Here is a 27,172-nt window from a genome sequence, read left to right as displayed (position 1 = left end):
AGCTGTCATAATGGAGGTACTGTTGCTTGTTGGTGGATTTGATGTGGACGGACGTGTGAAGTTGGCCATTGGACAGGTGGAGGTCAACGTCAAGGAAAGTAGCATGGGATTTGAAGTAGGACCAGGTGAAACTGATGGAACCAAAGGAGTTGAGGTTGGAGAGGAAATTCTGGAGTTCTTCTTCACTGTGAGTCCAGATCATGAAGATGTCATCAATAAATCTGTACCAAACTTTGGGTTGGCAGACTTGGGTAACCAAGAAGGCTTCCTCTAAGCGACCCATGAATAGGTTGGCGTACGAGGGGGCCATCCTGGTGCCCATGGCTGTTCCCTTTAATTGTTGGTATGTCTGGCCCTCAAAAGTGAAGAAGTTGTGGGTCAGGATGAAGCTGGCTAAGGTGATGAGGAAAGAGGTTTTAGGTAGGGTGGCAGGTGATCGGCGTGAAAGGAAATGCTCCATCGCAGCGAGGCCCTGGACGTGCGGAATATTTGTGTATAAGGACGTGGCATCAATGGTTACAAGGATGGTTTCCGGGGGTAACAGATTGGGTAAGGATTCCAGGCGTTCAAGGAAGTGGTTGGTGTCCTTGATGAAGGATGGGAGACTGCATGTAATGGGTTGAAGGTGTTGATCTACGTAGGCAGAGATACGCTCTGTGGGGGCTTGGTAACCAGCTACAATGGGGCGGCCGGGATGATTGGGTTTGTGGATTTTAGGAAGAAGGTAGAAGGTAGGGGTGCGGGGTGTCAGTGGGGTCAGGAGGTTGATGGAGTCAGGTGAAAGGTTTTGCAGGGGGCCTAAGTTTCTGAGGATTCCTTGAAGCTCCGCCTGGACATCGGGAATGGGGTTACCTTGGCAAACTTTGTATGTGGTGTTGTCTGAAAGCTGACGCAGTCACATTTAAGTGCAAGGTAATCCCATTCCCGATATGTGCGTGTGTGCGAGTGTATACCTGTCCTTTTTTCCCCCTAAGGTAAGTCTTTCCGCTAGAGAGAGAGAGAGAGAGAGAGAGAGAGAGAGAGAGAGAGAGAGAGAGTTGACTTGTCAAGTATCTGTTGTGCATCAGTCACTACTTCCAGTGGAAAACTTTTCTTTGTAACTTATAACCCCCTTTACCACAAATCCCACAACTTACCATCCCCAGTTCCAAATTATCCTAATACACACTTCTGAGTGCACACAAAAGTTAGACAATAAATGCTCATCACCCAAATGTGACCTTCTGCGACTCCCATTCCACCACCAACAGGTATACATGCCAAGAGTTTGATAACTCCAATCTTGCCTCTCTGTCATTTCCAAAATCCCTCCACAGCAACAGCAAATCTGCTTCAATATCTTTCATGTAAAGCCTTAATCCTTGAGTGGGCATGACTGCATATAAAGTATGCAAACCACAAATAAAATTGTTTTGCACCATTCCATTGTTGTTTCACGATTGTGAGCCCATACCTATTCCTTCATTATTGCTTCAGCTAACACAGTAATAAATTGGGTTGTCATTTATCCAAGTGAGCAACAGTAATATAAAATAAACAGTGAGCTAGGAGAGAAAAAATTATGATCCATGCAAGGAAAATAACTCAGATTACAAGGTAGCAGCACAATCCCACAATGATACTATGAGATAATTAGTAATCAAATAAGTGGCTGGCTGGGATCTGATGCAACTGTGCTGTTTAATGGTTTGAGAGGGTCATTACAGTGATGTAACATGTCTGTCAGAATGGAATGAAATAATGAAAGTTTATTTCATTATTGTTTAATTAAACAGTACTTCAACTCATATTATGTCAGTTTATTGTATCATTATTTAATTGAACTAAGATTAAACCATGATTTTGCTCATTTGGTAACATAAAGACAGCCATTCTCCACATGTACGATGTGCGCCATGTGTCCGCTCATGTTATGAAAAACAGTGAGCCTGCTCAAGGGTTAAAACCATTCTCAAACTAATAATTGTTCGTGTGGAAAATGCTCTGTACTGTGAAGAAAGAAGTGAGTTCAACATCCTATTGATAATGAGAGACCTTTATAAACGGAACACAAGTTTCAATGGGAAAAGGATGGGGAATAAAAACTTCCGTATTCTTTTATGAGGAACCATCCCAGCATTTGTCTTAATCAGTGAGGGAAAAAAGCAGAAATTTACATCTTGATGGTCCTATGGGGATTTGAACCCTGCTCTTCCCAAATACGTGTATGTGATAACCATTGTGCCAATTAATTAGGTTCATTACTGCAATGGTACACAATGGGGATTATCTGACGGAGAGTATTTGAAAAATGCTAGATTACTGTACTTGCAAATCTTACCATAGTAGTTGTCTAACAAACATCCTGCTTTATCTGCATGCATGTAAACTGTTAAATCACTTCCAACACCTTATACCTGAATCCATCACTTCCTCTTCCCACCCCCACATCATTCACCACATGTTTATATTTTAAATGCTTCCTAAAACTAATAAGTTCAACTCCCTTGTATTGTTTATTGATCCTGGGAACTCTGCATTCATCAAAAGAAGATTTCTCTTCTCAGCATTAGCCATCTCCTTACAGATGGCTTTATAAGACCCTCTGTCTATGTCAGAAACCACCAACACCACTCATCTCTGACTGTAGCCACACTTTCCTCATTCAAAAGGCATTACCCTGCATCAGGGATATGATGGATGCTAAGCATACAACAAGAGAAAGCTTTTATCAGAGTATGCTAACAACCTTGCCGAGTCCATCATGACAGGGCCATGTGGTTCACAACAAATCTCTCATGTCATATCTCTCCATAATCCCGTAATACTTTCTGTTTCACTGTACACCATCATTGCACAATACCAGCCAGCACTTGAACATTCCAGCAATATTCTTTTCCCGGATTCAACTACCTTTCATCATGGTCTAAAATAAAGAGTCCCTCCCAAAGATTTTTCCTATGCAACCAAAAGTAATGTTTTGCCACTCACCAATATTCTGGGTCATCCATTCACCACTCACACTTCCAACATCAAACCCCCTTTGATCAAACTCTTGTGAGTGCTACAAATGTAGATTTCTTTCATATGCCCAATAAAAAATTAAACATAAGCAGAGGAAAGGGAGATGTAAAAAGGTAAGGTAGGCACTCACTGTTATTGACGATCAACATTTCCCCAGGAACTAATTGAACTATCTGTATAACTGAAGACCATTGCCTCTTTGAGCAGGCATGTAATTTGAAGATAAAGAAAATCAGAACACTAGCACTATAATTTTCTAGTAATGTCTGCACTTTTGCTGTTGGTGTATAGTATATGTTTGGTGAAATTTATGAAGTGATGCCACAAAGAGGTGACTTGGACCCTGCTTTGTAGTGTAGACTCTCCAAGTACAATGAAGGATCTTAGATAATGACAGAAGTCTCAGTAGCATTGAATGGATCACAAAGTGCCACTTTAATGTTGTGACAACAGTTCTAGACACAAGAAACAGTTGTTGTAGACCAGTAGAGCAAAAGATTAACACTGCACAACACGGCTGTCACCTCACCGTAACTGCATAAAAAAACAGTCCAGTGATACACACAACATAATTGTCCGTCTGACTCACACCTATCCCAGAAAGTCACATCAGGAAAGTGAGTAAAAATTTTTTTCAAACTGACAGACAATTATTAGCAACCTACTTACAGGATAAAATGTTGAAATTTCATTCAAATCTTACAAATGGAGAACAACTAAGACTACAGGTCAAAGATAACGTAAGTCACTCTCTCAATAAATATTACAAAGCAAAGTAATAGCAAAGAGCAAACATGGACCTTGGAACTATTAGCAGAAAATTGCATTTACAGTTAGATCTTTGCAGAATACCTATCACCAAATCCTAGGAAGTTCTGGTGAAATGTAAAGTCAATGACTAAGTCCAGACCTACCATCCAGTCTCTTGCAGATCATTATGATCCTGAATATGAGGCCATCACAGAGAAAGATGACAAGAAAATTCATATTGAAAAATTCTCATGCATGAAGATACTATGTGACCGTGCGGTTATAGGCGCTACAGTCTGGAACCGCGTGACCGCTACGGTCGCAGGTTCGAATCCTTCCTCGGGCATGGATGTGTGTGATGTCCTTAGGTTAGTTAGGTCTAAGTAGTTCTAAGTTCTAGGGGACTGATGACCACAGTAGTTAAGTCCCATAGTGCTCAGAGCCATTTGAAGATACTATCATATCAATGGTTGACCACTGCACACTGACAATATCAAGAGGTATTGTAATGATAAAGACTACTGAAAACAAACAATGCACTATGTTCAGATAGAATTTCAGTTGGATTTTGCATTGAATGAACTGTGCAGTTAGCCATTTATAGAGCTCTTATTTATTAAGAACTGTTTCTGTGGTAAATAGCCAAACATCACCGGAGCAGAGTGTAGGTCACTCCTGTTCACAAAGTTGGTAACATAATGGATTTACATGATCACAGATCAACATCCATCTTTTGCAGGATCCTAGAGCATTCTTTGATCTCAAGCATTACATTGTTTCTGGAGGAAAATAAACTTCTCTTCAAGACGAAAAATAGTATGCTTTATTCACATGCTTTATCCTGCAAATAGTAGACAGAGACGGAGTCATTCAACACTTCCAAATTGTCAACTGAGAACCATCATATGGAGTATCTTCACAGATCAGTAATTTGTGCAGTGAATTTTTGATTGATTAAAAGAAACATATATCTAATATACTAGGTGTCAATTTTACTATGGAAATGAAAGTAACAAGAGATGTGTCTTAAGCAAGCATGATAAAACCCTTAATTTTCTAATTAGAAGAAATGAGAGCTCCAGTTGTGCCAGTCTGCAACTTAGCATGTTATCTTTATGATAAGTAGCAATCTATCTTTTCCTACATTGTTGATATTCATACTTGGAGTGTTCATTGTTTGACATATTGTGCGCATACAGGGAGCAGTTTCAGTACTGTTTGATTATGTTGTTATGGTACATTCCTAGATATAGTAACTACCATACTACAGCTATCAATAGCCATTCAAAGGGATCTAAAGTGGAATGATGACATAAAGCAAATAGAAAAAGTATATAATAGGCGGATATTCATTGAGAGAATCTGAAGGAAATTAGATTCAATCATGAAAGAAGCAGCGTACAACCAATTCTTGACTGTTGTTAATTTGACTGGAACCCTTACCAAGTTGGATTAATAGAAGAGATAGAGAAGACTCAATGAAAATTGGCATGTTTTGTCATGAGATCATTTTCTTGATGCAAGAACATTACAGAGGTGCTCAACAAGCTTCAGTGGCAGACACTACAAAGAGAAGCTTTGTGCATCATAGTGAGGTTTGCAGTTGAAATTTTGTTGCATACATACCAAGAAGAGATGAGCACATATACTTCCTCACATATGCATCTCATAAAATGGTGATGACAAGAAAATTAGAGGAACTGGAGAACATAAAGAGGTTTATCGACAGTCATTCTTCCCACATATCTTTTATGGATGGAATAAGGAAAGGTGAAAAAGATAGTGACACCACAAGTAGCATCTGACACACACCTTAAGGGGGCTTGTGGAGAATACATGTGGATGTAGACGTTATTTGGAATCTTTTCTTTTCAGTAATATATTTTGGATAATCTAGTATATCATAAATAATGTGACTGATCTTTGCTTTGGTTTGTAACCCTTCTAATCCTTACCATTAATCATGTTCTCTTTTCTTGTTTATATGTAACTTTTGGACATAGCTACTAGGATTGGATGTATTGCTCATTCTAAATCCACTAACCCATCATAGGTGGTGAAATTCAGGAAAGTAGCTAAATCATATAAAAGGCCTCCAGCGACCAGTGTATAGCAGTCTGTGTGAGAGTGGGGGAGGTGGGTTTTTTGGGGGAAGAGACCAAACAGCAAGGTCGTCGGTCTCATCGGATTAGGGAAGGATGGGGAAGGAAGTTGGCCGTGTCCTTACAGAGGAACAATCCCGGCATTTGCCTGGAGCAATTTTAGGGAAATCACAGAAAACCTAAATCAGGATGGCCGGACGTGGGATTGAACCATCGTCCTCCTGAATGCGAGCCCAGTGTGCTAACCACTGCTCCACCTCGCTCGGTCTGTGTGAGAGTAATAACCAATCACTTATGAATTCCCACCACTGAGTGGCCAGTCAGCTGCAGTTTGTGCTGCTTATTACAAAAGATGATTTCAAGAGCTGTTTTCTGAATCATGATGTGTGAGAGTTGCTCTGAACTACCAATCCTTCCAAAGTTCATGAGTGGTAAATGTTCTTCTAATACATCTAACAATGGAAAATCCAAGATGGAATAATGACAGTAGTGTGAAAATGATACATTGGCACTTACCATATAACAGAGATTCTGAATTGCAGCTATGCACAACAAAAAAACCTGTCAAATAAATAAGCTTTTGGCCAAAAAGACCTTCATCACAATTAGACAACATACACACTTACACAAATGTAACTCACCTACACAAGACTACATTCTATGGACCCTGAGGCCTCAGCAGCCAGAGGCTACAATATTGGTAGGGTTGTGACTTGCCCCAGGGGCAAGCCCGATGAACAGTCAATCAGAATCATTCTCCAGGCTAAACTAAAACTCGCATGTGAACAGGCTAGTGCCCTACTGTTCCTTGTCCATTCATAGCAGGCAAGACACCAGGTTTGTTTTAACTGATTACCTGCCTAAGTGTTCAGGTACGCTATGGTTGCAGGTTCGAATCCTGCCTTGGGCGTGGATGTGTGTGATGTCCTTAGGTTTAATTAGTTCTAAGTTCTAAGCGACTGATGACCTCAGAAGTTAAGTCACATAGTGCTCAGACCCATTTTTTTGTTCAGGTACAAGTTATTAGCTCTATTTTTAGTTACAAGTTTAAGCATTGCTTTTTTACCATCACAAAGAATCTCTACAATCAATTGTTTAAATAACAATAATAAAATATAAAGATAGAATGGAGATGTAAACAGCAAGAGAAAGTTTATCTGCCTGTGTGTGCTCAATTAACTTTTTCTAACAGTAATACACAAGGTGTTGAAAAAAGTATCAAATACTTTGATAGGTGGTAGTACTCATCAAAACAAGAAAAATAAGTCCAAGATAAACAAGTGTGTATAGGAAGGGCTGCACGATGCTTGGTTTCAGATATTAGCACAGTCATTGCATTGGCACTCCATCAAATGTGTCGGCAGAGTATGATGATGTCTTACTCACAGTACTCTGCAGTCAGTTGTTTAGTTCAAGTTGTGTTGTAGGCTCCATTAGTTTCACTCATGTTTGTGTGCCTTATTGTATTGTACTGTCAACCCTGAGTACATATCATGGTGTTTTACCATATTCCCAATGCGGATTCACTTACATGTTTATGGTTATTATGCTATTTGTACATAAAAATGGTGCAGTATATTTATATTTTCTCTCTTCCACCACTTGTTAGCAATGGAAGTCTACTACTCGACAAGTGAAGTGGTGGATATGATGTTCTGCTATGGTTTAGCAAATGAATGTAGCCTGCAAACCTGTGCCCTATACGCTGAAAAATATCAACAGCACAGAGTGCCCTCTGATAAGCTGTTCAGCAGACTTTTCAAGCATGTGAGGGACACAGGTAGCCTTGCACCTTGGAAAACGGGTAGCAGAAGGCCCTGCACTATCCATGTGGCTGACATGGAGGAGTGTGTGCTACGTTCAGTGGAAGAAACCTGTGGGACCAGTGTGCGATGATTAGCAGCATCAGAAGGCGTGTCTCACTCTCTTATCTGTGGGGGTACTTCATTAACAATTGCTGTACCCATATCATCTACAGCGCATTCAGGCCCTAAGGTCACAGAATTATCATGGCAGAAGGCAGTTCTGTAAATGGCTGTTGCAGAAATGTGCCGCAGATCCACTGTTCACATCCAAAATTTTATTTACCGATGAGGCAGGGTTCATAAGAGATGGTGTTGTGAATTTCCACAACCAGCATGTATGGATAGATGTAAATCCCAAAGTAATTCAGAAAAAGAGGGCACCAACACCAATTCTCAATCATATTTGACGATAGATTACTAGGGCTATATAACTGTGGTGCATTATCTGGAGTTTCTCATTGATGTACTGCCTATCTTGCTGGAGGCTGTGCCATTGCAGCAATGAATACAAAAATGTGATTCATGCATGATGGTGCACCAGTACACTTTCATCACAATGTGCGTGAACATCTGATGCAGACATTTCAGGACTGCTGGATTGGTCAGGGGGGAAGGGGCACACCTTGATCTGCTCATTCCACAGACCTTGATCCCATAGACTTCTAGTTAAAGGGACACTTGAAAGAATTTGTCTATGCCATGCCAATCAACGATGTGCAGACATTACAGGGTCATGTCTTCAATGTGTGCCAGCAGGTACAACAACAACTGGGTATAGTTCAAAGTGTGCATCATTTCATACACTGAATGGTAGAGGACTACATTTTCATGAATGGATGCCACATTGAACACCTCCTGTAAACATGTTTATCACAGAAAGTTTGCATTTCCAGTCCCATGTTTATTGGACTTATCTTGAAAGTATGCATTTCCTGACACATGTTTACTGGACTTATTTTTTATGTTTCAATGAGTACTCCTACCTTGCAAAGTATATGACACTTTTTATAACACACTGTACCTCAAGCAAATTAATTAATCTCCAGCTGAATACTTTGTGCAGCAACTGTTAATGTTAGTTATTGATAGTGATTTTGTAATTTTCCAGGGCTCTTGATTTACTTCACAATTGGTTTCTGTATCAGCGATCCAGAGGATGACAGCACAAATGATCTTACTGCACAAGGGATGGATAATTTGGCATATGTGCAGAATGTCGAATGAGCTCTGTCACTGCTGTAGCGATGTGACATATTCCCAGTAACTGGAAAAGAACTGTTCAATATGGATAAAAAGTCTTTGTAGTTTGTGTGTTTCTGTGTATTTGTTTTTTATATTAATTTGCATATTTAATGATTCATGAACATATTTATTAAATTACTTTTTATATGAACATGACTTTGAGATACAGTTGTGTGTTCATAATTACCTCCTTCATCATTAAGTAAAAGATGTACATGTACAACCAACCATCATTAATGATAAACTCTGAACACTAGAGAAATCTCACCATTACCAAATTGTAATACTGACACTCAGTGTACTTGTGACACTAAGAAATGTGGATAATCAATAAGGTAACAAGGCAATTCAGCACAGATCAACAAGATCATGAAAAATTTTTGTTGTACAGGATTGTCTGTGCAAGGGTTGCATTACCAAAAATAACTCTTCTCAGTTCAGCAGTCAGGCATGTTAAAAACTGATAATCTGGGAATATAATTTTTAGTATTTGATAATGAGCTGCAGGTATTATTGACCAATCAACTACAAAAACTGGTGAAAGGAAGAAGCAATTAATTAAAAAAAAAAGACGTTCCACTAAGCTGTGGGAAAATGGAAAATGTTAGGCCTACAATTCACAGGGCATCAAAATGCAAAAGTCCACAAACAAAACCAAAAGATAGCAATTATGCATTATGACACTGTTCCACTATGTATTACACTCTGTTCCTTCCCATGCAACTCAAGTATAGAGATACCAGTTACATTGTGAATAGTTCTCACATTTTCTTCCTAAAAGGTACATTATAATGCAAGTCTGGTAGTGTTTCAGAACTGATGAGAGATCAGGGTATCATAAATTATGCATGATCACAGTAATGGCTGTGGGGTCACAAGCATCATTACAGGTGTTATGATGCAGGCTCCAGAAAAAACCACCTTTCAGAATTTGACATGTTAAAAGGTTTTTAGCAGCAAACACATCATCAGTGAGCCATCAGCAGATTTGTTTGTCACAGACGGGAAACCAATTCACATGCTGCCACAAGGAGCACTGTGATTATTCTCCCTTTGGTGTAGTGTGTGAGTTAACGAGCATTTTGCTCTCATTTAAATATATGGCCGAAAGAGTCAGCCTTCAGGGATTGTGAAACGAACCCTGTTGTCCAGGACTGTGTGCCACAAAGAGTGCAGGTTCACCATGAGATGGGGAAACTGTCTGTTGTGCTGAATGAGGCCTAAGCACTGTACTGTGTGAGTCAGACAGACGAGAACCTATGTCACAGGGAAACCCAGTAGAGGCTGTTTCTGGCCAAGGAGATGCAGCAGTGTTCATAAAGGGAAACATTTATAAAAATTATTTAATTTCTTAGTAATTCAGGGAATGAAGCCACAGTAATTTTAATCTACCATCCTTCATAAATTTTCATGGTGATCCCAATAAAACTTGAATATTGATCATATCTATAATAGTTTACGATTTACTGTTTAAGTGAAATTAACAAGTTTTGTAACAAAGACCTGAATGCTAAAATCTGAACACTTTGGTTGATCTTAACAATCATCATCATTAAAATGACAAAAGTTGTAAATATCAACTCTGTAACTTTAATTGTCTAAAAGATATAGTAAATTAAAATTATCAGTATTTTCAGTTAAGCATCAGATCATCATTTCCTTCATTTGAATGATGACAGCATGCCACCTTATTGAATCATTAGGTAAGAATATTTGTTGTAAAGTTTAGTGCATAATAGTTACTTTTGTTCTTTATTTATTTATCGGTAAGCACAATGGTGCAAGGCTACTGGCCGTGACATTCAAAGTTAAGAAGGAATTTGTACTGGTTTTATGTAAAAGAATTTAGCATTTTAAGACCCCTTTGTTCATTGTTTATATTGTCCTAAGAAAGGCATTTGACATAGTCAGCAAGGAGGGACTGTATACTTTACTAGTTAAGATAAGGTGTCTTCCAAAACTCTCGAAGATGATCATGGCTTTTCACGATGATACTGGAGGTTACTGTGATATTTGGAGGAAGCACATCAAATCCTTTTCTTGTGCAGAGATCAGTTCATCAACACTATGTACTGGCCCTTATTTTGTTGGTTACATTCTTCTCATTACCTCTTGAAATTGCTTTCGTTGAAGCAAACCTGGAAATCAATCTACATACCACAGCTGATGGGAAACTTTACATCATTTCATTACTCAGATCCAATTGCTATCATGAGGACTTATTTGTAAGTAACCTTTTATTCACTGATGATGCAGCATTCACAACATATACCCGAGACAACTTTCGGAGGCTTGTGTACAAATTTGATTCTTCATGCCTGTCAACATGGAAAAGGCACAAGGATCAATAGCTATAACTGCCATATAATTAGATGGCTTGTTGTTGAATGCAGTTGACGAATTCTGCTATCTTGGTTCATTAGTGTCAGAAGACCCTCCTCTAGACAACAAAGCAAACGGAATAATTGACAAAGTGGTGAACACTTTTGGGAAGCTCATCTATCAAGCATGCATGCTGAGCACTCTCTTGTATGGTGCAGAGATCTGGATTCATATGCCAAACAAGAACATAAGCTCAACGCCTCTCATCCGCTGTGCTTAAGGAACATTCTAGGCATAACATGGAGGGACTGTGTGACAAATGAGATGGCCCTGAATGCTGGGAATCTACCGAGTACCACCGCTTCTCTCAAGGAATGTCGCCTGAGTAGGCTAGGACACTTGCATTGTCTGGACCACTCATCCCCCATGCATGTGGCTTAGTGATACAGCCCATGCCAATAGACCCCTGGAAGATGCGCTTTGTTCTTTAAAAATTGCGTCAAGTGTGATATGAACACATTTAATATTGACTGTGACGAATGGGAGGAGCTTGCCGAAGAACATAACAGATGGAGGCAACTCATCAAGAATGACATCAAGTTCCACAAAGGCACCTGGTTCAACACCTTATCTGTGAAACAATCGTGTAGACAAGCATCTCTGCAAACCATTCTTTTGGTGTGATATACACTTGCCCCTCCTGTTGGTGCCACGTGGGCCCTCATATTGCTCTCCCAACTCACCAGAGACATTGCCTGGGTGATGCTACTTGAATCTTCAGTTAGGAGGTATAGGCCAATGATTAAATTATGCTTTACATATTGCAACTATACAGTGTGAAGAAAAAAATACCGCACTTGATGGTTGACATGCAATTTCACATTTAGCAAAACCTAGTCCTGTCAATAGGTTTAATAGAAATGCGATTTAAAAAATGAGGCTCTGGCTATGCTGTAACTGTATGCAACATGGCCAATAACAGGTAGCATATCTCTGCGCCGTGCTGGAGCTGTCCCATTATTTCAGTGAGACTAGGCAATGCCTTGAGTAATGGATATGTGGCGTTACCAATGTTGGAGTCATGTTCACGACAACCTTTTTTTTTTTCAGTAAAAGCATCAAATTGTATCCAATTAACACTTGCACAATATGGCATCTTGTGTATATCTTTCCATTACTGTTATATTTATTTACACATTAAGACATAACATGAACTTCTTACAGAGGTAGCCGACTGCTTAATTTCATCCAAATAAAGCCAGTGGAGAATAATAGAGGATACAGTGACATCTGTATCCAGAGAGGTAAAAGAAACAAAATAGGTAGGCTACACTAGATTGCACATTACGCTGTGCATAATAATTCCTAATTCCATTATGTACATTTGATGTCCACGCTTATCTTCAAAGAGTGTGTACATTCATGTACGAGAAATGTGCACTTCAGAGAAGATGTTCGAAGTAACCACCTGCAATTAGAAACACTTCTTCACTCTCTGGATCATACTTTGCTCATGCAACACACCTGCATCCATTGTTGATGTGCGGCATGCAAGTGAGCTATTAGGTCTTGTACATTCATGGATTCAGTAATATAATCATGATCCTTTAAATGTCCTCACAAATAAAAATCTAATGAATTCAGGTTCAGGGAATGTGGAGGCCAGAGCATTGGACCTCCATGACCAATTCATTTCCCTAGAGACACTTCATTTAAACAGTTGAGCAGATTTATTTCAAAGTGTGTCAGTGCACCATCATGCTGAAACCATAAATATCACCAAACATCAAATGGAATGTTTTTTAGTGTGTCAGCAAAGTATTGCAAAGAAACATACTATACAAGGGCGCATTCAGCTTGTCCAGCAATATGTAAGGGCCCAAAATCACTCCTCACACAATTCCAGCCCACAAGTTTATGCTGAAGTGTGCCTGAAAAACACATTCATAGATGACAGTTGGGTTGTGTTCCGACCAATAACGACTGTTGCGGAGGTTGAAAATACATTCATGAGTGAAGCAAGATTCATAAGCCCATATAATGCTCATGATCTTCCACTTGGAGCAAAGGCCATTCTCAAAACTGTACTCATCGAATATGGTCTTCTGGCCACTGGTGTTGTGTTAACGTGTAACAATATAAATGGTGTTCATCATCATGCAAGACCTCACCAATCAATCTTTGAAACAACTGGAACTCCCTTACAATATCAGGGGTACTTTGCTGAGGAGATTGGTGAACGGTTTCAAGAATCATGTCTTTTGTTTGTGGAAGTACGTGTAGTCCTTGCACAACCTCTTTCCATTATTTGTGGATTATGATTACTGGTTTCCTGAAGGCATTGCTCCAGGTGGTGAAAAACATTCTTATTAAGATGGCAACTATGAGAGTACCATGCAGCAATTTGTTTATCAGATGCACCAAGCACCAAAAGCACATATTCATCATTTGTGTGCTCATTGGGAAGCTGCCCTAAATGAACTTGACAGGACCAGTTATGGTTGTGCAGCAGTCAGTTAGGCACATGCGTGTAGTTTAATGGATCCCACTCCCATGTGATGAGCTACTGTCATGTGATGAAATGATGTCTTGCTTATAAACGATGAGAACTAGGGAACAGAAACCTAGAAAACAAAAAAGGAACCTGACGATTCGAACCATAGGCCGGTATTACAGTATCAAATTTCTTTGTCAAAGATTTGATCAAAGATGTGATCAAATATTACATCAAATATATTTGACAAAGATCTTTGACGTAGTGCTAGAAGGGGTATTACACTGTCATCATATTTTTCGTCAAAGTTCAAGATGGCTGACAACAACAACTTGTTATTAACCACAGCAGTTGCATGTACCACAATTGCACTGTGTGCACATGCGGAAGAAAAGCGGGGGAGAAAAAGGAAACATACCTGGGTGAAACCGTGGGTTTTACAACGACACGATAAAAGCATTCAACAAAACTTGTTAAGTGAGCTTATAGTGGAGGACATCAAGTTGTACACCAATTACTTAAGAATGGATGAGCATACATTTCTGTATGTGCTCAATGAAGTGTATCCTCATATCACAAAGCACAATATTCACTTACGAACTGCTACATCTGCAGAAGACAGGGTCACTATAACACTCCGATTCCTTGATACAAGAGAGGTTTCACAAATTTGGGAAAAAAAAAAAAAAAAAAAAAAATTGTCCCTATCTACTAGGTCAGGTCAGGTCGGGTCAGGTCTTCAATCTTCGTAATCTATTTTTGTATTCGGCATGCCTCACGTTGTAAAGCGCTTCATCAGCTTCATACATCTCTATTAATTTTGTAGTTGTCGGCACACACCAATTGTATTTACCGGCAATGTTTATAAAAACACTACAGATGACAGAATGCAGCGATGCTAGCGCTCCATGTGGTAACATGTCACATTGCAGTGAACAGAAGACAAACGACTTCTTTGATCAAATCTACAGCGAGGCCCTAGATTTGATCAAATATTGGACGACATTTGACAAAGTTACCTATTACACCATCAAATATCTTTGACAAAGATATTGGACAAAGATATTTGACAAAGAGATTTGATAGTGTAATACCAGCCATAGCTCCATGGTGGATTTGGGTTTGATGTCCCAGCAGTCTACTTAGTGGGCTCAACTGCCGATACAGTAGTGCGAGGTGATACTCATTCCTCTGTATGTTCTAATGCACTGCACAATGTGACAGTGTTGCAAGCTCCTCATTTTCATGTATGTGTTTTCAAAATGCAACCAATTTTATTTTTCTACATAAACTTTTGCCTCTAATATGGATGAGGAATAGGATGACAATCTCCAAGTGGAGCATTTTTTCTTCACGTCGTATTTAGCAAGTTAGACTGTGCCAAGGTCTACGCAGATATTCCTGTGTCTGATAAGGACACGTGAAGAAGGCTATAATTACACCATTTGGCCTCTCTGAGAGTCTTTTCATGAGATCTGTTTTACAATATGCTGAACAGACTTGACAGAGATTTGTAGACTTGATGCTACAAGGTTTTTCATTTTGGAATGTATAGCTTGATGACATCCTTGTCTTTTCAGCCACAGTAGAGCAACACCAACAAAACTTGGTCAAAAAATCTTTAAACACCTGAACCAATACAATGTTGTATTAAATGCTAGCAACCTGAGAAGATATTTTAGGCCATCTGATATCACCAGCAGGGTCATTACCACTCCCTGGAAAGGCAGAAGCAATTATGAGGATTTCACGGTCAGAAATTGCAAAAGAACTGCACCACTTTCTAGGCATACTGAATTTTTACCCGTGTCATCTACCGAATTCAGCTGAGCTACAAAAACCATTTACTGCAGGATTGTCTGGTGTTAATAGCAAGCATAAAACATCAATCAAATGGATGGATGATACGAGCTCTGCTTTTAAGGCAGCTAAACAAAGCATAGTGAAAGAGGTACCCATTTGTTTTTCCCGCGCCCTGTTCGGGAGTGGAATGGTAGAGAGATAGTATGATTGTGGTTCGATGAACCCTCTGCCAAGGACTTAAATGTGAATTGCAGAGTAGTCATGTAGATGTAGAGGCACACCCCCACATTAGAAGCACCTCCTGTACTGGTAGTGGAAGCAAGCCAAACCACAATCGATGCAGCACTGCAAAAGCATACAGGTATCACATGGCAACCACTTGCATTTTATTTGCACAAGCTGTCTCTGTTACAACAACAATAGAATGTGTATGATCACAAACTTTTGCTGTGTATGAAGCTATTAAATACTTCTGCAAACAGGCAAGAGAATTTACAATGGTCACTGGCTACAAACCACTCATCTATGCCTGCTGACAGAATAATGATACATGCTCACCACAACAGTACAATTAGATGGCACAGACACAGACCATTTGTCTGTGCCTTTTAACATAATCATAACAAATGCTCACCACAACAGTACACTAAGTCGGAATTTATTGCTCAATTCAGCACTAATGTACACCACATATAACGTAGTAGCCAACTGCCTATCCTGCAAAAACAGTGTAACAAATGCAATAGATTTTCCTGAACTCACTAAAGCACAAGAGTCAGATCAGGATCTTCAGGATCCTCTGAAAGATGCATCCCCCAGCTTTCAGCTGAAACTGATCAATATTCCCGAAAGAAATGTAAAGCTTTATTACAAAGTCTTGAATGGGAGATCTGATTTGTGCCTATCTTCCTCATTATAGAAACACACTTTGAGAGCCTTCACAACTTATGCCACCCTGCTGTCAGATCTACAGTTACTAATGGTTTCATATGGCCCGGCATGCAGGAGGGCTGTCGAGTGCAGACTCGTGTCTGTATGTTCAACGTCAGCATAGTAAGGTATCTCGCAATGTACATGTGCCTGTGGGAAATTTCCCTGACACAACAACAAGAGTTGTACATGTCCACATCAGTGGAGCAGGACTACTGCCTTCATCGAATTCTCAATGGTACCTGTTAACAGCAATTGACTGCTTTACCCACTGACCTGAAGTCACACCAGTCAACAGGATTTCAGTAGAAACATTAGCCTCTGCCTTCGTTTCAAACTGGATCTGATGCTTCAATTGTCTGCTGTGTATCACAACAGACCACAGCCAACAATTTGAGTCTGAGCTGTTTGTCCAGCTGAGCAAATTCTGCGGTTCTGTGCATAACAAGATCACAAGCTATCACCCATTAAATAATGGCATGTTAGAACATTGCCACCATTCCTTAAAAGCTGCACTCGGGTATCACAATTTACATTGGACAACAGCTTTACCATTGAACTTGCTTGGTCTGTGAAGCACTTACAAACCTAACCTGGACTCTTCACCAGCCGAGTTCATTTATTGTGAACCGCTGAGACTCATTGGCGAGTGTACTGATCCAAGTGCAGCCAAGGTGGATGAAACATTTCAAGCAGATTTCATTTCTCGCCTGAGGAAATTTTCAACTCAAATCCAGCCTCACTGAACATCAAAGCATCACATACCTACATGAACTGTGAGTTACAGTCATGCACACGTTATGATGTGCACAAATAGAGTGAAACAGGCACTGACACCTTCCTGCATGACCTTCATCATGTCAGTGGCAGAGGTGAAAGAATGAGAGAAATTTTGTTTAACCCTGGAGCTGGCATGCCATTTTTCACCACACGAGTGGGCACGCGGCACACTTTGTACACATGAAAAGAATAGGTTTCCTTATGTTGCCAAGGTAAGTATGATGAAAATCACAGTTTAATCTTAGTTTATTAGACAAGGAGAAAATAAACTTACATAATACGGGCTAAACTACTGTTTTATTAAACAATAATGAAATAAATATTCACTATAATTTTCTTTTGCCAAGGAGAGGTGTTAAAGAGACAGTAATGATGCATTCAAAGCATTAAGCAGTGCAGTTGCATCAGATCTCGGTCAAATGCTTATTCAATCACTAATTATCTCATAGGCAACTGCCTCAATGTGGGATTATGATGCTAGTTCGTAACTGGGGTCATTTTTTTGAACTGATCATAAATTTTTTCTTGCCTATCTCACTTTGTATTTTATATTACTGCTGCTAACTTGGATGTACAACAACACAATTTATCGCTGTGTTACCTGAAGCAATAGGTATAAGTTGGCAATTATGAAACAAAAATGGTACCGCACAAAATCATTTTATTTTTGGTTGGCGCATTTTATACACGGGCGCGCCCACTCGAGGGTTAATGGTAAACACAGTACTGTCTCAACGAACAGCGTTAAGCCAGTCTTCATGTTACCTGAATTACTACAAATGCATGCACAACATAACCAGCTGCAGCCTGCACCTCAACTACAGCAATCTCCACTGGAAGCATAAAATGAACCAGAATGCTAAAAATGTTTTGGACAACTTGCATGCTTTCTGGCATGATTCTTGGATGATGCTCTGCTTTCCCTGAGGGTTCTGGTATAGTAGCATACATTGCCGCACATTGTTGACAAGTCATAAGCTGATTTATTTGAGACCTGAGTTTCTCCTGGCGTATACAACTTTCAAAACTTCCAGGAATCTAGCAGTCTGGTCCCTTCAATCCCACAAACCAATCAACTTCCGGGAATTCAGCCAGGTAACACTTTCAGCGACAGCCGATATTTTGACAGGAGAACACCCCACCATTTTCAAGGCAAACTGCAACGGACAGGTTATGTACATGCAAATTGCTTTTACGTCGCCTGTCTGTTGCAGTTTGCCTTGAAAATGGTGGAGTGTTCTCCCACTGAAATATCGGCAGTCACTAAAAGTGTTACCCGGCTGAATTCCGAGAAGTTATTCATAAGCTGATTTGTTTGTTGCAGCTGCCAAACAAGTTCAAGCACTGGCCATCAGGAGTGCTGTGATTATTCTCTCTCTGGTGCTGTGTACACTCTATGACTGTTGATGTAGAACTTCAGTTAGTTACAGTTCAAACTTCGATGATCCAGTTTACTTCTGTAGCAATTGCATGTGCCCTCGATTCAGTTCATGTTCAGAGTACAGCTAGACACAACTATTTAGTGAGTTTGTATAAGCTTTTCTGTGGTTTGTTCTAATTAATATTCTGTTCATATGAAGGCGATTCTAATGAAAACCTTAAAATTTTCATAAAATTTTGAAAAGTTGTGTGATGAAGTTGTAGGTGGCATTAGTGATCCTTGAGGTTCAGAAGTGACCAACGGGTGGCATAGTGATGCTGTGATGCAGCAGAATGTAACAGCATCCACAAGAAGATGGTTCCACTACTGTCAACATGCAACACCATTGAGAAGTGAACTGTGATGCATTATTTGTGAAGCGAACGTGTCAAGCCTATTGAAATTCATCGCAGAATACAGCAGAGTGCAGTGATTCGTGTTTGTCATTGCAGCAAGTGTATGAGTGGTGTAGGAAGTTTATAAGTGATATAACTTCTGTGGAGGATGCCTCAAGACCAGTGGAGCTCATCCATAGTGATGGACAAGAACACTGCGTTAGTGATGGAGCATGTAAAGGAGAACAGACATGTAATTCTGAATGAAAGAGCCACAAGTTTGAAGATTAGTATTGGTTCAGTGCAGAATATTGTTCACCATGTACTGCACTTGAATAAGGTGTCTGCAAGATGGGTGCCATGTCAGTTGCCTGCTGAACTGAATGACCATCACATTGATGCCTATGAAAAATTTTTGCACCAATTTTGGGTCGAAAGTGAAGCATTTCTCAGAAAAACTGTTACAGACACTGAGACTTGGGTCCACTATCACCAAATAGTAACGGAAAGTTAAAAAGAAATGGCACCATAGCTCATCACTGAAACCAGAAAAATTCCACACTCAACCATCTGCTGGAAGATTCATGCTCATTCTCTTCTGCTTTAAGCATTACATGGATAGGGGAGTGATGGTAGCCAGTACTTCTTATTCAGACATGCTGAAAAATCAACTTTGCCCTCCAATCAGGAATAAACTGTGAGGATTCTAACTTCACGAGTTATGCTACAGCATGACAATGCCTGACGACATACAGCTCACAAGACAGTTAACACTATTCAGGGAATTAAATTTGAATGTTTGGTACATCTTCCTTATTCACCAGACCTCACTCCTAGTGACTTTCACCTGTTCAGTGCACTCAAAGAAGCAATGGAAGGCAGGCATTTCAGAAGTGACGAACAGGTGAAAACTGCAGTGCACAACTGGCTACACACACGATGAATTGAATACTTTCATCATGGTATCTTTGCACTTCCAAAGTGGCGGAATATGTGCATTCACTGTTGTACACCATAATTGATATTTCATGTCTGTGCCCGGCTGAATTTATGAACATTCATAACGTTTGGTTAAGAAAACTATCAGAGTCTTGTGACAGGTTCTTTCTGGTCATACAACATTCTCAACGAAAAAAACATCTTTCAGCTTCCATAATTACCATAGCATTTACTATGCTTGCAGTGACAACCGATGTGCCATACTGACTGTTGGACTCTCACTAAATTTTGAGAAAACACAGTTTATTCAATTCTGTGCAGTAAATGTTATAATAACATTGATAAATATAGACTATGAACGGATGTCTGTTGCTAAGGCAGAATACTCAAAATTTCTGGGTGTTAGACAGAGAGGAGTTTAATAACTCTCACTAAATTTTGAGAAAACACAGTTTATTCAATTCTGTGCAGTAAATGTTATAATAACATTGATAAATATAGACTATGAACGGATGTCTGTTGCTAAGGCAGAATACTCAAAATTTCTGGGTGTTAGACAGAGAGGAGTTTAATAAGTGAATTACCTGTAAGCATACAGCTGAGGCCAGTATTTATAATTGTTTGGCATCAGAGTTCACTACCGATGTCTGCTCAAAAACCACTCTGCACCCCAGGTACTCGAAGACAATACAAGCGAAGTAGTGGGAAAAAGTACGTATGGCCCCACTCTCCATTGTTGCCAAATTTATTCAAGATGACGATGATGACGTAAACCAAGATGGCAGCCTGTAGACTCGGCAACAGCGCATTACATCATCCAAGATGAAGGCTGGGACATCAGCTGATGACGTGAGTACTGTTATCCAAGAAGGCGTGTTTTGGCGGAAAAGTGCCATGCTCCCCTGGCTGGATGTTCAAATTCCATCAGTACAATGCAACATACCATGGCTACATCCACTAACCTAAGAAAATGGTGGGTAGAAAGGGCACTTGGGCTACCTCCACTAACCCAAGTCACCCGACCACAACCTCTTTCTAGGAATTGTCGGGACAAGGACTCAGCCTGGACATATGTCTTTATTTAAAGAATTTGAGGCAGCACCTCCATCCAACGTGGTCGCCGTGAGGTCCAGAGTCCAACTGACTTAGTACACAGTACTGCCACCAGAAGCGCCATAGCCCCTCCTGTGATGTAATCCAAGATGGCGGTCTTCAGGGAGAAAAAGGCGGGAAAAGGAGTCAGCCTGTTCTGGGTTGCTGGAATGAGGAAGGAGTGTACTTTATTTATTTTAGGGGCGGATTTGACATGGTATATTTATTACACTGATGCAAAACACTCGTTCTGATGTGCTTGGGGTCACAATATAAAGTCTGCAGACCTGCAAACTACTCGTAAATAATGCAATACACTGATGTGCAGACGCGAAAACAACTCGTAAATTACCGAAATAACGCAGCACACAGCATACAGAGCTGTAAACCACTCATAAAGAACCGAATAATGCAGTGCACTGACATGCAGACACATATACAACTCCTAAATTATCAAAATAACGCATGTAAAACGCTCTGCAGACACGCTCACTATTTGTAGACTGTCTAAATAATGCATAGCGCAGCCTACAGATCTGCTCGCAAAATAATGCAACACACAAGCAAACAACTCGTAAAAAAAAGGGCTCCAATGCGTGCACGCACCGCCCACTGCCCCTGTCCACTGGACCACACAAGATGCTACCACGCATGCTCCCAGAATTCGGGATGCACCAGCAGCCCCTGCGAAGTGATGACATGGCCATCAGCTTCCAAGCCACCCACAGGTGCTCATTCAGGTTAGATTAGATTAGATAGTTTTTCGTTCCATAGATCCCTGCTGAGGAGATCCTCGTGGATGTGGAACATGTCAGTCTTTCTTTTTTTTATTATAAAAAGCTGATATAACAGTACTAATAGTATGAATATATATACAACACATCATTTGATTCTATTTAAAAATTCGTCAATGGAGTAGAAGGAGTTGGCCACTAGTAAGTCTTTCAGGCTCCTTTTAAGCTGATCTTTATTTGTAACTAAATTTTTTATACCAGAATTAGATTTTCACTCTGCAGCGGAGTGTGCGCTGATATGAAACTTCCTGGCAGATTAAAACTGTGTGCCCGACCAAGACTCGAACTCGGGACCTTTGCCTTTCGCGAGTTCGAGTCTCGGTCAGGCACACAGTTTTAATCTGCCAGGAAGTTTCATATCAGCGCACACTCCATTGCAGAGTGAAAATCTCATTATGAAAACATCTCCCAGGCTGTGGCTAAGCCATGTCTCCGCAGTATCCTTTCTTTCAGGAGTGCTAGTTCTGTATGGTTCGCAGGAGAGCTTCTGTAAAGTTTGGAAGGTAGGAGACGAGATACTGGCAGAAGTAAAGCTGTGAGGACCGGGCGTGAGTCGTGCTTCGGTAGCTAAGATGGTAGAGCACTTGCCCGCGAAAGGCAAAGGTCCCGAGTTCGAGTCTCGGTCGGGCACACAGTTTTAATCTGCCAGGAAGTTTCGTTAAATTTTTTATGTTTGCTGGCAAATTATTGAAGATGAGTGTTCCTGAGTAGTGGACCCCTTTTTGAATTAAAGTAAGCGCTTTTAAGTCCTTGTGCAGAACATTTTTGTTCCTGGTATTGTATGTATGAACTGAGCTCTTTGTTGGAAAAAGAGATATATTATTTAGGACAAATTTCATTAAGGAGTAAATATACTGAGAGGCAGTAGTTAGTATACCCAGTTCTTTGAAGAGGTTTCTACAGGACGTCCGTGAATTTACTCCACAAATAATACGTATTACACGCTTTTGGACTTTGAAAACTTTTGTTTGACTTGAAGAGTTAACCCCAAAATATTATACCATATGACATTATGGAATGAAAGTAGACAAAGTATGCAAGCTTTTTCATTTTTATGTCGCCTATGTCTGCTAAAACTCTAATTGCAAATACAGATTTGTTAAGGCGTTTCTACAGTTCTGTGGTGTGCTCCTCCCAACTGAATTTATTATCAAGTTGCAATCCCAGGAATTTAAGACTGTCCACCTCTTCTGTCTGCTCTTCTTCATTCTTTATGCATAAGAACAAGGGGTTATGTCATGATTGCATAGGTAGAACAGACATAAAAAAATATAGAATTGCGGAAAATAACGTATATATTGGAATATGCACCAAAATGTGGGAAAATTGAGGAAGTACTTGCGTGTCTTCTGCTTGGCGCAGAACAATTGGTACATGGGAACAAGCATGTGACAGCAAGAGGAATCCGAGAAAACATCGACATGGAAGTGAAGGGAGCAAGGGAAACAGTCACCTTTTTCCGTTGAGGCAGCATTATACTGAATGTCTATTGAGATAACAGTGATACACACGAGTTGACTACTATGTTTGATGCTTTTTAGGAAGACAGAGAACCATCTGCCTCTAAACGTACTTGCTTCTGCGTTAAGGGATGATATAGAGTGGATGGATTGGTCGGTTGAGATCGAGTTGTAACTAGGTACGATTTAATGGTAGACTGATGATGCATTCTAGAGAGTTCTTTATGTTTAACTGTCTTTTATTTAAAATCATCCGGTGTGTGGCGTGTTATGGTACCCGCAGTAACAACATGATTTACAATGTGCGGCGTCTAGTTTCCTGCAAGAGGCAATGGATTAGAACCTGACACAGACCTCGAAGTCGAAGCAGAAAAAGAAAATGTATGGCAGTGTACAAAGTGTGTTACAGCAGAAAAAAACAATGTTTCAAACAACGACACAAGATTACAGAGAGCGTCTCTTGCGATTTACAGTATAGTCTGTGAGATACGGTCATCTTCCTACAGTACAGGTGGTGAAACTTTAAACTGGTCTGTGTAGTGGATCAGTACCTGTGTATTTAATAGGACTGTCACATGTACTCGATGCTGGCACGCAAGCGGTATTTGTTTTCAATATATAGGAGCAGAGAGATGTGGTAAAAATCTTATCAAGTTCTCTATTGGATGAAGTTAGTGGAACTTTTATATTTCGTAATTTTTCTCAGGTGGGTGGTACAGAATAATGATGATAGAGTTTTGGGGCGATAGACATGAATGGGGCCTGAGGAATGTGGATCTGTAGTAAATTTTTGTAGTTTTGAGAAGCACCACAATGCAATAGGAAAATCCACGTCCTTCCCCCCGTTCCCGTACTGTCTTTTATACTACCTAGTGTTGCAGGAGCAGGCTTCGTTTCTGTCGAATGGTCAAAACACAGTACTGTCCAGTAACTCAGCTTTGCCTGTTTCTACACAGATTGCAAAAGGTGGTAGATATAGTTTTCTCCAACTTCTACTCAGTTCCGACTTACATTGGAACGATAACATGTGCAAAGCTGCAGGGACGGTAGCGCAGAGTCGAGGGGTAGTTGCAAGATGCATAGGGGCTACCTAAAACCTTGTTGAAATTTTATTGTAGCTGATAGGTTCGAAAAAGTTGGCTCGTTTCGAGATATGAGAGTGCCAGAAATATGATTCACTAGTGGCTGTAAGCATTAAAGGACTTCTCCGTAGGGTCCAAAGCAGGTACGTGGTTGAATGGAAAGACTTGATTCCTAATCATAGACATCATTTCTACAGAAAGCGTAGCACTAGAGAGCTGAAAAGCTAGTGTATTTTGCTTACGACCTCAGTCAACACAACATCTACTACTTGTTGTGATCCTTCTCAATCAATCGTCGTCTATAACTTAGTGGATATATCGCAGAACCTCTGACATCGCATCGAGACAGAACACATTACAAAGACTGGAGAAATATCTAGCGGCGGCGGCATGAGGGAGTTGCAAATACTGGTTTCATACCACGCTCCATAGCCGAATCACTTTCAAAATTCGGTAATTTTATTACGAGGGTGCACCGGCGGTGACGTGTAACCACACTGCTGGTCTGAAAATATACACTCCCGCAATCACCAACTATAATCATCGTCACGATATTTGTCTGGAAAAACAACATCATTTGTAGGTAATGCCCCGGTATAGCTTTTAACATGGATACTTGTGTACACCTGTAGAACCAAGACCACTTTTGATGGTAATATGGTTGTCTTTTTTTTAACATATAGCGGTTTGTAAGACGATTATGCCTTTCTTTCTAAGACATGGTAGTAGCACTCTCAAGAAAAACTTACAAGACATGTCCACCCATCGTTGATTTTTGGTCAGTGTTCTTTCGTATGTGTACTTGGCGTGCAGCACCAGTGACCTGTGGCGGGAATGATTCACGTTTCCCATTAGCGGTAGGAGTCGTCCAAATGGAGAAGCCTGCTGGAGTGTAGGAATGTAGCTGACATAACCGTGTTGTTCTCTAGATGGGCGAATAGCGAACTAATACTTAGTATGTGTTGGATGGTTTTTGTGATCGAGTGGAAATCTGACAAGATTCAATATGGACATGTGTTTGCACTGGACCGTTATTTCCTCCCATGTAAATTGTTTGGTTGACTGCTTCTGCACATTTCGCGCTTTCGTTTAGCATCTAGCAGGTGAAAGATGGGTGGAAGACGCATTTGCTGGTTCTCTAGACATAAGAAACACCTTAGCTGACTTTGTAAATAATAGGTATTCGCAGGTGGAAATATCAGTTTCCTCTATTTTTTTCGAGTTCTCACGTAAAGGTCTTCGCAGACGAGATAAGTTCCTAGTTACTCAGTGGTTTACAGCACGCCCCACCTCTCTAAAGTTTCAGGTTTCTAGAGAAATAATTTCCATTCTATTTCTTCAGAGGGGTGTTGCGTGATCAATTGGTAGGATACTGCTGTGCGCTTGATATCGAGATGTATCGCGTAAATTGTATAATTTTATGGCAAACCATGTGGAAATATAATGTGTTCTTGTAATCCCAGAGTCTGAAGATGTGCATAGAAAAGCAAGGAAGCAAGCAGGTCATGTCCAGAAACGGTAAAGCATTTGTGCCGAAGGGAAATGAGCTCATTTTTGCACAACAGTTCTGAGAGTGACTTCCATCCATTGAGGGTGCTCTGGTCATTCGTTGGGAGTGGATGACTACCAGACCTCGCAGGAAATATCTACTGCTGCAAGGAGTACATATGGTGCTGTCTGTATTCACAGTATATATTCGAATGATGTAAAAGGGGCGATTTTGTATGACGCAGGATACAAATTCTATGTTTACTACATCGACACGGTACGTGGTGACATATTGCTGGGTTGGAGACTGGTTGCACATTCTAATATTCGAGCTCCTCTCCTCAGTGGGAGAGCAGTGTAATTGAGTAATAGTCTTTCCGTATTTTATGATATACAGGGGCACTTTGCAGGGTTTAATTGTTGGTGCAATATGGTGATCTGTGTAAAATAGTTTTTTGGCACTGAAAGCCTTGTCTCCAGAAAACAACGGCGGATGGTGCTCCCACACCAGCAGCAGTTTGGTGGGTAAATTCAGTGACGAATAGGCTGTCTCGTTATGATTGCAGTCAAACATATCTCTATAGCGCGACCCATGACATCAGCATAACACTGTAAATCTTTTAGCTGCTGTGCAAACATCTCTCTTGGCGCTGGACCCCCACCACAGCTATGCTTCATCGTGTCAGCAATGGCGCCTAGGTGAACATGTATTTCGACAGGACTTTCTGACTTGTCAAGTATGAAAGGGATGCTGCCACCTCGTGCTTGCGGGACCCAAACGTGCACCTGTGCATGGCTTGGCAGTTGTGTTATCACTTCGCAGGGGCTGCTGGTGCATCCTGACTTCTGGGAACATGTGCAGTAGCATCCTGTGAGGTCCAGTGGACAGGGGGTGGCGGGCGGTGTGTGCATGCATTGGAGCCTTTCTTTTATGAGTTGTTTGCTTGCCTGTTGCATTATTTTGTGAGCAGGTCTGTAGGCTGTGGTATGCGTTATTTGGACAGTCAACGAGTACTGAGCGTGTCTGCCAAGCATTTTACATGCATTATTTTGATAATTTAGGTGTCGTTTATGTGTCAGCACATCAGTGTATTGCATTATTTACGAATAGTTTGCAGGTCTGCACACTGTATATTGTGACCCCAAGCACATCATATCGAGTGTTTTGTATCAGTGTAATAAATATACTATGTCAAACCGGTACCTAAATAAATTGTTCCAAAAATAAATAAAGTACACTCCTTCCTCTCTCCAGCAACCCACAACGGGCCAAGTCCTTTTCCCACCGTTTTTCTCCCTCCAGACCGCCATCTTGGATTACATCACAGGAG

The 27,172-nt window shown here is 40.5% G+C and overlaps 1 protein-coding gene across 2 annotated transcripts in view; it reads left to right on the top strand.

Moving 5' to 3' along the window:
* The window catches only part of LOC124605820 (high affinity cationic amino acid transporter 1-like), a 180,389-nt gene extending 171,336 nt beyond the window's left edge, over positions 1 to 9,053 (top strand). For both annotated transcript variants that reach the window (XM_047137738.1, XM_047137736.1), the window contains one exon: positions 8,769 to 9,053. In XM_047137738.1, coding sequence (XP_046993694.1) covers positions 8,769 to 8,884 — 116 coding nt within the window. In that variant the 3' untranslated portion in view covers positions 8,885 to 9,053. The remainder of the gene's footprint in view (positions 1 to 8,768) is intronic.
* The last annotated feature ends 18,119 nt before the right edge of the window (positions 9,054 to 27,172 follow it).

The sequence above is a fragment of the Schistocerca americana genome, chromosome 3 (genome assembly GCF_021461395.2).
Source record: "Schistocerca americana isolate TAMUIC-IGC-003095 chromosome 3, iqSchAmer2.1, whole genome shotgun sequence".
Classification (NCBI taxonomy): domain Eukaryota; kingdom Metazoa; phylum Arthropoda; class Insecta; order Orthoptera; family Acrididae; genus Schistocerca; species Schistocerca americana.
Note: the sequence above shows the minus strand (reverse complement) of the source record. Positions and strands in the feature narration are given on the sequence as shown.